General features: G+C 36.2%; 1 protein-coding gene across 1 annotated transcript; it reads right to left on the reverse strand.

Annotated features, from left to right (window-relative positions):
* Positions 1-270: 270 nt before the first annotated feature.
* Positions 271-8,157, reverse strand: porcnl (porcupine O-acyltransferase like). The gene is made up of 13 exons (XM_067394782.1): positions 7,914-8,157; positions 6,031-6,198; positions 5,381-5,573; positions 5,211-5,254; positions 4,366-4,547; positions 3,380-3,510; positions 3,143-3,268; positions 2,963-3,063; positions 2,795-2,871; positions 1,559-1,622; positions 1,255-1,340; positions 992-1,102; positions 271-838 (listed from the first exon to the last, which is right to left on the reverse strand). The coding sequence occupies exons 2-13, from the start codon at positions 6,164-6,166 to the stop codon at positions 740-742; spliced, it is 1,350 nt and encodes a 449-aa protein (XP_067250883.1). The 5' UTR covers positions 6,167-6,198; positions 7,914-8,157; the 3' UTR covers positions 271-739.
* Positions 8,158-12,190: the final 4,033 nt, after the last annotated feature.

Here is a 12,190-nt window from a genome sequence, read left to right on the forward strand (position 1 = left end):
ATGGCACTATGGTAATACAATTTTTTTTATACATGTGCCTTGGTAGTACATGGATGTCAGATGTTTTTATACTTAATTCCATAAAATACCCTCATTGGTCCACAGTTCCAGCACAGCACACCACATGGCTTCTCTATCACCATGAGTGATAAACTTCTTTGGATAAAAGTGCCTACTTGATGTCAGAGAACAAAGTGACCTAAGTGCCACTGAGTAATGCAAAAGATATAATTCATGAAAAAAAAAAAAAAAAAAAGTCATTGTGGCAATTTTTTTTTATTAGAAAATAATAAATATTACTGTCAAACCCAATCTACACCTTTTGGTAAAAATATGAAACATGTTTACCATTCTAAGACATGTACTATAAAAGTTACTATAACATGGTCACACTGAAAGAGACTATGCTTTATACTGTATATGAAGCCATACAGAGACGACAACTGGCAAAAAAGATACAAATAACACTTAATATGTACTCTGCACACTGATTTTTTTTCTTTTAATTCAAAATTGTACCTAATATAAATTGAAATAAAAATAACAAGTATGATCATATTATGACAAAACGATTCTTGTAACCACGAGTCATAAGGCACTTTCTATGGCACTCTTCTCCATGAGAGGGACAGAAGGGTGGATGTGGTGAAAACAGCAGTCTATGGTTTCTCAGCAATCATCCACCATCTTTCATGTTCAGGGAATGGTCCTTTGATTCCTCAATACTATGGTATTCTCTTTAAATGAGCCAATAAAACACAAAACAGCCAAGCATCACCCAATGGCTAGCCCAGTTTAGCTCCGACCACTTTTGAATGGTGTGACTGGCCATGTAACCCTGTGTGGAAACAAAATGCTGCGATAAAGCAACTTTTACCAATTGGATTTAATAGATTTTTATTAGTAGTTGATTGTTTATATTATTTAATATAATTAAATAAAATTGTATAAATTGTAAATTAAAAAAGAATGCATATAAACAAATGCTCACCTCCTCAGCATGCATATTGTCCATTTCAGAGTCAAACAATGATCCCAAATATGTCAGGTGGAATATTGACAATGCACTGAAGAACACGTTAACACCATATACCCACATAGTCTACAATAATAAAAAAAAGAAAAACAAAAAGGGATCTCAATTTAATAATATAACTCCATTAGGAATTCCAGTGGAAATCTGTGAACTAGAGATTTCTCCATGCACAAACATTTGATCCTGCAGTGCAGGACTTGGTTAAAGTAACAGATCACCTTCTTATTTTGGTGATGGCAGTCACTTGGACAGCGCTTTGACAGTATACAGGCACTGAAAATAGCCGCCAACCGCTTTCTCAGAACTACAAGAGAAAACAGAGTTTGTATTTCAGTCCTTTTGGCTAGACTATTGATGTCACTTCAATTACAGATGTTAGAATGTCATGTCTACTGAAATGTGGGCCATGATGACTATGCATTAGCATTAATATGTTAATATAACTGATTAACTGATTGCATCAAAGCTCTTCTAATTTTATTGAAGGCAAGAATGCATGAATGAAATAAAATGATTGTTTACCATGTTCAACGTAAGTAATGAATCCCAAAGACAGCAGCACGGCCCCCAGATGAAAGCTGAGACCCTGTCAAACAACACGTAATTCATTAATGGCAGAAAATACACTACCAAATCGAATTACTACTATCAAAAGTTTGGGGCCAGAACGTTTTTTTTTTTTTCAAAACTTAATATTTTTATTAAGTTGATCAAAAGCAAATGTGATACATTTATAATGTTACAAAATATTTCTATTTCAAATAACTTCTATTTTTTTGAACGTTTTATTCATCAAAAAAATCCTGAAAAATGTATCACGGGTTCCACAAAAACACCAAGCAGCACAGCTGTTTCAACCTTGATGATAATAATAAATGTTTCTTGACCAAATCAGCATATCAGAATTTCAGTGACAGTAAACTGGAGTAATGGCTGCTGAAAATTCAGCTTTGACATCACATGAAAAAAATCTGAGTCAAGAATTTTATTTTATTTTCTACATTTTAGAATCATTTATATGAATTTAGAATCAGTTCTGAAAAGTACAATGTCCTATATTAACCACCAGAGGTCTCCACTCAACTACATTAATTTTAAGGAGGAATCCCTGTCACTGATATTTTTCTTAATTTAGTGTAGTTGATTTCTGTGATGTGCATTTATGCACTAAGTTCCAAAAAAAAAATTCACATGTAGTTAGAGTTGTTAAGTGATTTCAGGCTTTTTACTCATTTTTGTTAGAAATATCCACAGAATTGGACCCATCCTTATCCCTACAACCATCCTTTCTCCAAAACCCACATTTTTAAATACAAGTCAGCAAACCCAAACATATTCACACAGTGTTTTTAAATTCTTATAACTCTTATTCTTATATATTTATATTCCCAAAAGGTCAAACTGGTATTACAGCATGAGTGATTTTATCTTAGCTACACAGTGAGTTACAGCCTAACACGCACAACTACAACAGCTCACTAAGGTGACAAGGAATAAGCTGTCAGGGTAGGCAGCTGTGATTGAATTATCTAGCGACACCAGCTGTAGACAGCAGTTTAAATCTGGGTCATGGTGTTCTGAGATAACAAACCATCTTTATCCATGCGGTCATGTTAGAGGGAAACTGTTTTCTGGATCAGGTGTTCTTTTATCCTTATACAAACTCAAATCTGTTTAAACAGATGGAACCTGATTCTGTGCCAACAAACCTTCCTTGTGATAATGTTAATAACCAGAGAGCTGAAAAATCATACTTACATGTAACAATGCACTGGCAGTGTAGGTCACCAAGATGGCAGGAAAAGTGCCAAGTTTGAGTGCACTTTTAAAGACGTCTGTGTGTTAAAATGTTTAGAGAACATTAATATTTTACATATACAGTATATAAATCAATTATACGTCACAAATCTGAATAAATACACATACATGCGTTAAGCCACTTAGACATGGGCAGATTCCAAGAGGTAACAACTTCCACCATAGACCTCGGCAATTCCACATTCATAGGTTTAGCTACCGTAATATCCCTTTGAATTAACAAAATGTCACATTAGGTCTCAATAACTCAAAAGAATGATAAATAAAGAGAGAAGCATGAATACATGCCATTTGAGGTGGTCTTTGTGCTCAGAGAATCCAGCTCCAGCCATCACAGTGGTTGTTTCGCTCAAGTAGCTGACAAAATAATTGCTGAAGTGGAAGGACACTGCATTTTCATAAGCGTGAAGCCACCTGAGGACATAAGGCCAATAAGAACAATATTAAACAGACAATGAAAAACAGACAATTTCATTTCCTCTGGATATGGAAGCACTCTGAGGGAGGGAGAAAAGAGCAGCTCACCTACGAGGAAGTCCATCTCCATAGATGGGAATGAAGTAAGGAAAGAGATAAGGAGCAATACAGTTGGAAATAACCAGGCAGATCTGACTCCTCAGAAAGCTCAGAGCAATCTTTCCAAACCAGCCAACGCTCTGCAGGAGATAGTTAGATATTTACTGAATAAAAAGCTCTTTGCTGATGGAAATGCGCTCAGCACAAATAAAGATTATCTTCTCTTCTTTAAAAGAAAACTATTATTTTTCTCATTTAACATTTAGCATGCAAAACACATTCAATTTATTTTAATGTCAATATTTGCATATGCATATAAAGACACTTTATGAAAACTGTGTTGAAACCATTTGTATTGGAAAAAGTGGTATTTATACATATTTATAAAGATAAGGGGTCTGTAAGACTTGCGCTCACAATGGCTGTATTTATTTATTTATCTATTTATTATCAAAATACAGTAAAAACCGTAATATTGTGAAATATTACAATTTAAAATAACTGTTTTAATAGTGTTTTTCCTGTGATGGCCATTACTCCAGTCTTCAGTGTCACATGATCCTTCAGAAATCATTCTAATATGCTGAATAATAAGTAATATTTCTTATTATAATCAATTTTGAAAACAGTTGTGCTGCTTAATACTTCATTTTTTTAGGATACCTTGATTAATAGAACATTTTTAAAAACAGCATTTTTGAATTTTTTTTGTAACAATGTTAATGTCTACTGTCATTATTGATCAATTTAATCATCCTTGCCTAATTTAAGTATTAATTTACTTTAAAAAAAAGAAATACACATGAATAAATGTTCACATAAATATATATACGGAAGGAGATAATAAAGAAACTAAATTTGACAAAGATAAATAAAATAATAAATATTTAAAATAATAATATAATAATAATAATAAAATAATAGTTAACCTGCAATAAATACAAAAATAAGATTATAAAAATAGGAATAAAATAATTTAAATAAATTGTATTTACCATTTTGCGTCCATTAATTGCATCTGTATAGCGGGCGAAACTGATCCATGGGCCAAAGATGACGGTTCCCGCAAAGAAGAGGTATCCCATGAACTCCAGCGGGGAGGGAAAGGAGGACACAGCACCTCGATCCAGGTCAAAGGCCAGAGAGATGGCCTTCATGGCCACCACCATCTGAGAGCCTGGACACAACCAAAACAGTCAGTACTGGACATGTGATGCAATGGTGAGTGTTATCTAAGGAAAATACACTATGTATAAAAAGCTTGAGTAAAATATGCAGATTAAAGGGATAGTTCACCCAAAAATGAAAATTTGATGTTTTTCTGCTTATCCCCAGGGCATCCAAGATGTAGGAGACTTTGTTTCTTCAGTAGAACACAAATGATGATTTGACAACAGCAGTGATGTCTCACCCTTATACTTCAATGAGTGCTAGACATTACTTCTGTTGTCAGAGCGCGATCAGACCTCACTAAGCGAGTGCTGAACGCAGTTGGACATAGTGATGTATTAGAGGTAAAAAATGATATAAATACGGTTCGGTTTCTCACACAAACTGATCGTTTCATGTCTTAGGACATCAATGCGTCGTCACGAGCCGCAGGGTTTAATTTGGATTTGTCTGTGCATGTTTTATTTACTCTTATAAAAGAAGTTCCCATTGACCCACATTATACGGCTGACAGACGGCAACGGTTGAACGGAGTTAAAAATCATCATTTGTGTTCTACTGAAGAAACAAAGTCACCTACATCTTGGATACCCTGGGGGTAAGCAGATAAACATCAGATTTTAATTTTTGGGTGAACTATCCCTTTAATAATAAATCAATAAAGACACACCTCTCATCTTATGCCAGGTTGCTGCATCTATCATATGAAGCTCCCTACAATGAAAATGAACAAAATATGTGACCACTTGTGATCAAATTCTAAGCTGCGTCTAGGCAGTTTTCTGTGTTCATTAAGCCCTAGCAATGCAGTAGTCTCATGAATGGCAGTGGATGACAGACCCCATCAGCATGTAGATGAGGATGACGACAGAGAGGAAGACCCCTCGGCTGCTGGAGTTTATGCTGAGGAGCAGGATGAGGTAGCAGAGGAGGCTCAGGATAATCACCCACATCGTGTGCAGCTCAAAGAACACGTACAGCACATACAGACCACCTGCCAGCGAGCTCAGATGCTTCACATGACATGAGACACCTGTCAAAGAGAGATACGCCATTAGCCTGCCGCATCAAGACTTAACAGATGGACCGATATAGCAACATGAGTTTGATATGACAAGATCACTGTGGGTATTTTCACTACAATTAGGGCTGTACCATATTGGAAAAACTGACATTGAGAGATTTTGTTTAAATCTTTGTTCAAATTTTGTTCATGTTTAAATCAATGTTTCTTCATAAATATTTGTGAAATTTACTAGCAATTTCTGAGTGAAAATTTCTTCAAAGTAAATCTTACACAATCTGTGCAATTTGACAATCGCACTAAGACATAATAATGTGATATTAATATTATTCTGCAGCCCTTGCTACAATACACATTGCTGTAAAATGGAAGACAAAAAGCATTGACGTTGATGTTCCCATCCTTTGGGGGAAGAATAACAGTCTAACATGTGTTTGAGGGCTGGGGTTGTGCACGATGGACTCACCTAATCTACAGATGACCCGACACAGCAGGCAGACGAGCAGAAGCTGCCAGACCTGCTCTAAACCCTGCTGGGCAGTGGGCAGCACACAGCCCTCTGCTAGAGCCTGCAGGAACTCCACACGTCCATAGGAATCCATAGTAATGTCCCAAGAATGCTGTTACACACAGACTGGGGCAAGAGAGGGGGTTAATAATAGGAGTATTATTCTATTGTATGGTTATTGGATAGGTTTATCATCAATAAGGATGGCCTGAGGATATAATGTGAGACAATTTCAGGCCAGTTGGTGGAAATGTCAGCTATTTAGCCAGTGCTGCATTGTCACTAAATCTCACATTTGCTGAACTACATGCATTTTCATGCCTTGTGTAAATTTGCAAGGAATACATTAGGTTTTTAATGATGCATTAACCTTTTTTTGTTGCAAATGTGCTGATTTAAATGTCAACAACGCAATGTTATCTAGCATATCTATCAGTAATATTCTGCATCACTGCCACTGTTTGCTAGCAAAAATGTGTTTATGAATTATAACTGTTATGGATTTTTTTAAATAAGCAATATAAACATACATATACTTACAGGCACACGCCATCTAGGACACATTTTTGCTGTGTGTGTGGTTCAAGTAAACCCTACATTTTGGGGACAAAATGTCCCCACAAAGATGGCAATATCCTTGTCGGGACATTTTTTGGTCTCCCATGAAGAAAACAGCTTATAAATCATATTAAGTGGTTTTTTGAAAATGTAAAAATGTATAAAGTTTTCTGTGAAGGGTACACAGCAAAATCCCCAGAGTTAAATCAACTCTGCTCAGAGTACATATGGTCCCTCTCTAAATAGTGTTAAAGTAACACTGAAGCAGAGTTAAAGTTAATGAGATAATTAAGCAATTAATAAGGCTGTGACTTAAGTCACTTGTAGTTTTTGTGTTTTTTCTTCAGTGATTCTGCTTGTTAACAGCAGGTGTTCATCACTAATGCACAATCATTACTTAATTAATTGCTTAATTATCTCATTAAATTTAACTCTGCTTCAGTGTTATTTTAACATTATTTAGAGAGGGACCATATGTACTCTGAGCAGAGGTGATTTAACTGTGTAGGTTTAGGGTTTGAATATGCAGTTTGTACAGTATAAAAATCATTATGTCTATGGAATGTCCCCATAAAACTTGGAAACCCAACGTGTTTGTGGTTCAGATAAATCCTACATTATGGGGGACAAAATGTCCCCACAGAGATGGGAATATCAGAAATCCTTGTGGAGACATTTTTATTATTTAATTCATAAGCTAATGCAAATTAAAAAACAAAAAAATTCGGCCTCATTTTAAATAAATAAATAAAAATAAAACGCATCATTGTTTATAGATAGGGCAAAGGAAAATGCTGGCAAGGAAGGTAAATATCTTAACTACTGGCACATGCAGGAAAGCAGAGGGAAAAACCTTGCTCTGCTGTATGTAGTTCAGGACAGGGATAGAGCATTCTGGAATGGTCATTTGAAGTCCTGCATGATAACTGGGACTGTCTGCGTTCATATAACAGTTTCACATCCCCTTCTCTCCTACACAGAGGTTATATAATGCAGCTGTATGTGGATAAGATGAGCTTTAGCCCTACTACATCACTGATTATCTGAGCTTGAGTGAATTTCCATGTCATTCAGGAGCAGTTCATTTCGACAAGTATTGTATAGGAACGGTGTTTTGATACAGTTTCTGCCTCTTACACAGATATGCTGCCTATTGCATCGTGCAAAACAAAATTAGAATTCATCAAGATTCATGAACTTGCAACCGAGTTCAAGTTGTTACCAAACTAAACAGCTAGATAGTGAACGAAGAGCTCACAGCTACACTTCCACGCGATTCTTACCGATCTCCAGAAGCACAGAATTATCCTGCGCTACAACCTCACACCCGGAAGTAGCACGAGGAATTTTCCAGTGGAATGTGTCGTCCAGCTTATCCAGGTGTCTTTTCCATTCCGTTAGAACGATCATAAACATCTGTAAGACTGAGTGCAGAAACGCAGCCGCTGTCGTGGTAATGAACACACCGGAGTTCAACCAAACTTGACTCCAGCGTGCTGCTGCTGCGTTCACTGTTTACTTCCTCCGCAGAGCCGGTGGAGGTGCTGGAGTGCCTGTGATTTATTATGGGAATGCACTGATAATGCATGCAATGCATTTTCTGTTTTCCTTTGGATTCATTTATCATTCAAAAGTCATTTTAAGGTCTTGATTCAGTTTGCGCTTATCTCTTTCCACCTCTCGTTGATCCTAAAGATGCTGCTGATATTACTCAGGAGAAATTTCATTTATTATCTGATGAAATTGGATTGCTTATTGGAAACTGGGGCTAGGAAAGCGGTCACAAGGGGAATTTGGAGTCAAAAGTCCAAATGTATAATTTTCTTTTCTCTTATTGCAGTAGTTTTCTATGTTGGTTCCACCACCTAATTCAAAACTAGTTCTAAAATAATTGTTTCTAAATTTTAAATGATGCTCTCTAAACTAAAATTCAAATAGCTACACTTTTTATCAAGACCTTCAAAACTGACCTTGAAAAAATACATCCCCATTCGGCTATCAAAACAAAAAGTATACGTTTTAAGTATATGTTTATCACTTTAAAGCGCTCGCGAACAGAAATGCCTGAGGACGTAACCATAGAAACAGGCTCATGTGGTACACAAAACATATGAATGATCATTATCTGTAATTTTATTATACATTTATAAACTACAAGAGTATCGCAAACAAAAACATATATTTTTAACCCTATAATTGGGTTAAAGTTTGGTTTGCTTGTGCTACTAGTACATGTAGCCTAAGATGTGTAATAGGGACACTGTAAATAAAGTGTTACCGGTTTTCTTTCTTTGGTGTGGTAAATTTTCATAAATTGCATACATAAATTCGACCTGAAAATCATAGTTTATTTCGCACAATATGTAAAAGCAAGCTAGTCTAGAGCAATAAAAAATAACATTAGGCTTTATAAATAAACATAGGCTGCTGTACTAAACATAATAATATGCTTGTTCAGTCGCGCACCGTGTAATTATTTTGGACGAGCAATAGCTTTGATAAATTAGCCTAATTACACCCACACATTTTCATGGATTGTAATGCTGTTTTGAAGCGGTGCATCTGATTTAGGGATGCACTGTAACTCTCACCTACAAGTGAGACACAGGAACAATGTGACACTTGTTTCCATGGTAATTTGTTCATCTGACACTGGACAAGCTCAGTCTAAATTTAGTTCCTATATGCAATTTCCTGGAAACCTTTTGTAATCGTAAATGTCATTGGCTGCACTTTTAGTTGAAAGCAAAGTCATAATGCAAAGATTATTATTTTGATGACAGGGTTAGATGCAAATAACCTAGGGATATAATTCCGCTGATTTGAGCCATATGGGCAATCGTGAACGGGAAGGTTTCACAGAATATCAGGAAAAAACCCTCCATAAGCCTAAGCACTGAGTAACGCACTATAATCTATTTATTATTCTGTCAAATAAAAAAATAGAAAATAACAGTCAAACCAAGATGCATTTCTAATTGCACAAAATTATGAAACAATTAGACCCCTACTGTCTTCCAGATGAGGAAGTGTAGTTACAGCTGCTTTGCGCTGGATGTCGCTGTTGCTCACATAGCAAGAAAGCCTAAAAGTCTGCATGAAATGACAACTTACCCAATCTATTGTCTAAATGCATATTGTGGAGCTTATTGTGAAGAATTCATCAATGTACGTTTCTTTTTTCTTGTTCTTTTTAATTTGACATAATCATTTTTAGTCAAAATGTCTTGGATGCCTTTAATATAAACCAAACCCACTGTCTGCCATATTCAGAGTAGGTATGTGAAATTGGCTGCCTCTGAAAGCTTAAAAATGCTGCCTTCAGAGGATGCATTTCAAGGTATGCCTTCCTACCTTGAAATGCATCCTCTGAAGGCAGCATTTTTAACCCTCTACCGCATAGTGTTGCCATATGGCAACATACACTTTGTATTCATTTCCTTGCCACTGTCTCTTTAACAGAACATTCTCGTTTTTTTTGTTGGTAAGAGAAGACCTTAGTTTAGCCAATGTTGTGCTTTGGTTAAGTCACATGACTTAACCAAGGCTGCGTCCGAAAACTGAAAAATGCTGCCTTCCGAGGACACATTTCAAGGTAAGAAGGCATCAAGGCACGTCCGAATCCAATTTTAGCTTCACTTCCTCTCTCATGAGATACCTTCCTCAGATCGATTTTTGAAGGAAGCATAGATGTATCCTTAGCTGCCTTTGATATCCCACAATCCTGTGCTTTCCATTCTGTGACAGTTGAGCTAGAAAAATAAAGATGGCGTCCGAAAGTTGCGTTTGCTGCTCAGTTTGTGTATAAATGTACGATTTTGATCAACATATTTCAATTTTGATATCATTTCTATCGAGAAATTACTACTGTAATAATTAAATATTTGTTTAGTTCTCACCAAAGCTCGCGCTATATTGCTGTAGATCATTAAAGTGTTACGCTGCCTCAGAAGTCTGTCCGAAATCAGTTTCGTGAGGTACCTTCATGCACAAACGCTGCCATACAAGTCATTCTCTTATAAGATAGCGAGGCAGCAAGACAGCTACCTAGGTTTTCGGACGCAGCCCAAATGTGCCGTAATGATTCGAGGCTTCGAAACAATCTGACACCCGTCTCCACGGTGACCCCTAGTGGTCAGAGCAGTGCAAATGCAACAAAACTCAGGCCAAACATGCATTAAAAATACACTTTAACAAATGTACTGCAAAAGTTTTATTTAAAGTAAAATCAATTAAATGGAATTAACTAATCATCTAATAAGATTAAATATAGAGTGTCTGTATAATTTGTGTTCTTTTATCAATTTTAAAGGCTTGTTTCTCTGTTCCTTGGCTTAAGCTAAACAGGCCAATAAGAGATTAATAACTACCATTATTCATTTTAATTATTCTAATGTATAATTAAAACATGTACAACTGTATAAAACTGATCGGAGATCAGGTAAAACCATAGGGTAAAGCCCTAGACACTTGTTCAATAGTTCTCAGTGAATCTGCATGATTCATGGGCTCACTTTATCATCGTCCTCTGTTGGTGAACCATTGAAATTTCGAACTGTTTCGAAACAGTGATGACGTGATGAAGCCTCGTTTACTAAAATCACGTGACTTTGGCAGTTTGATACACGCTCCGAATCACTGATTCGAAACAAAAAGATTCATGAAGCTTCGGAGCTTCATGAAGCAGTGTTTCGAAATCGGCCATCACTTTAAAATGTCTGTGTTGCCATATGGCAACACTGCACAATAATGGAATGACTTTATTATAGACAAAGTCCCTTTATTCTATAGTCTTTGTTATAGAGAATACGAATCTGACGTCACGCCGCATTGAGTTCTGGGTAACTTCTTTGTTTATCCGCCATCTTGACAGGATCGCGCAGCCTTTCCGTTATTGAGTTTAGTGCAGTAATTTGTTTTCTGTCATGATTGTGAAAAATGTCACCATTGTATGTCATTAATGCTGCATCGATAATTGTGATAGTAACTCAGATCATCGTTCTGAGAGAAAACAAGACAGTGAAAAACGTTTTTTCGCCTTTTCTACGTGTAAAAACACCAAGGAAAAGCAGGTCGAGGAGATGACGAGAAGACGCCGGATGGCAAATATATTATAAATGGCACTGATTAAACCCACTGCTTATCACTCAATAAAAGAATGACATTGCTAAGTGTTTTTGAACATTTTGATTTCGTTTGGTTTAATAACATTACCTTTGCAAGTCTGACTCACTGCGCTCGTGAATTAGCAGAACTTGACGGGACATTCAAATGCTTAACACGAAAAACGCTTCATGTGACAAACAAATATTTCTGTACATTTATTAAAGCATACTGTGTGGAGATACGCAAATGAGCCCAAAATATGAACGCAACACGTTTATATCTTAAACGGTTTCCTCTCATGTCCTCTCAAGAAAACGCTTAATGCACTCAGACTGATATTAAAGAGACCAAATTCTATTTACAAATAAAGCACATGCAGAAAAACGAATGAGACCAAAATATAAACTTCAGTATCACGTAAAATGCAAGCATTTTATACATTTTCTTCATAACG

The sequence above is a fragment of the Chanodichthys erythropterus genome, chromosome 9 (assembly GCF_024489055.1).
Source record: "Chanodichthys erythropterus isolate Z2021 chromosome 9, ASM2448905v1, whole genome shotgun sequence".
NCBI lineage: Eukaryota > Metazoa > Chordata > Actinopteri > Cypriniformes > Xenocyprididae > Chanodichthys > Chanodichthys erythropterus.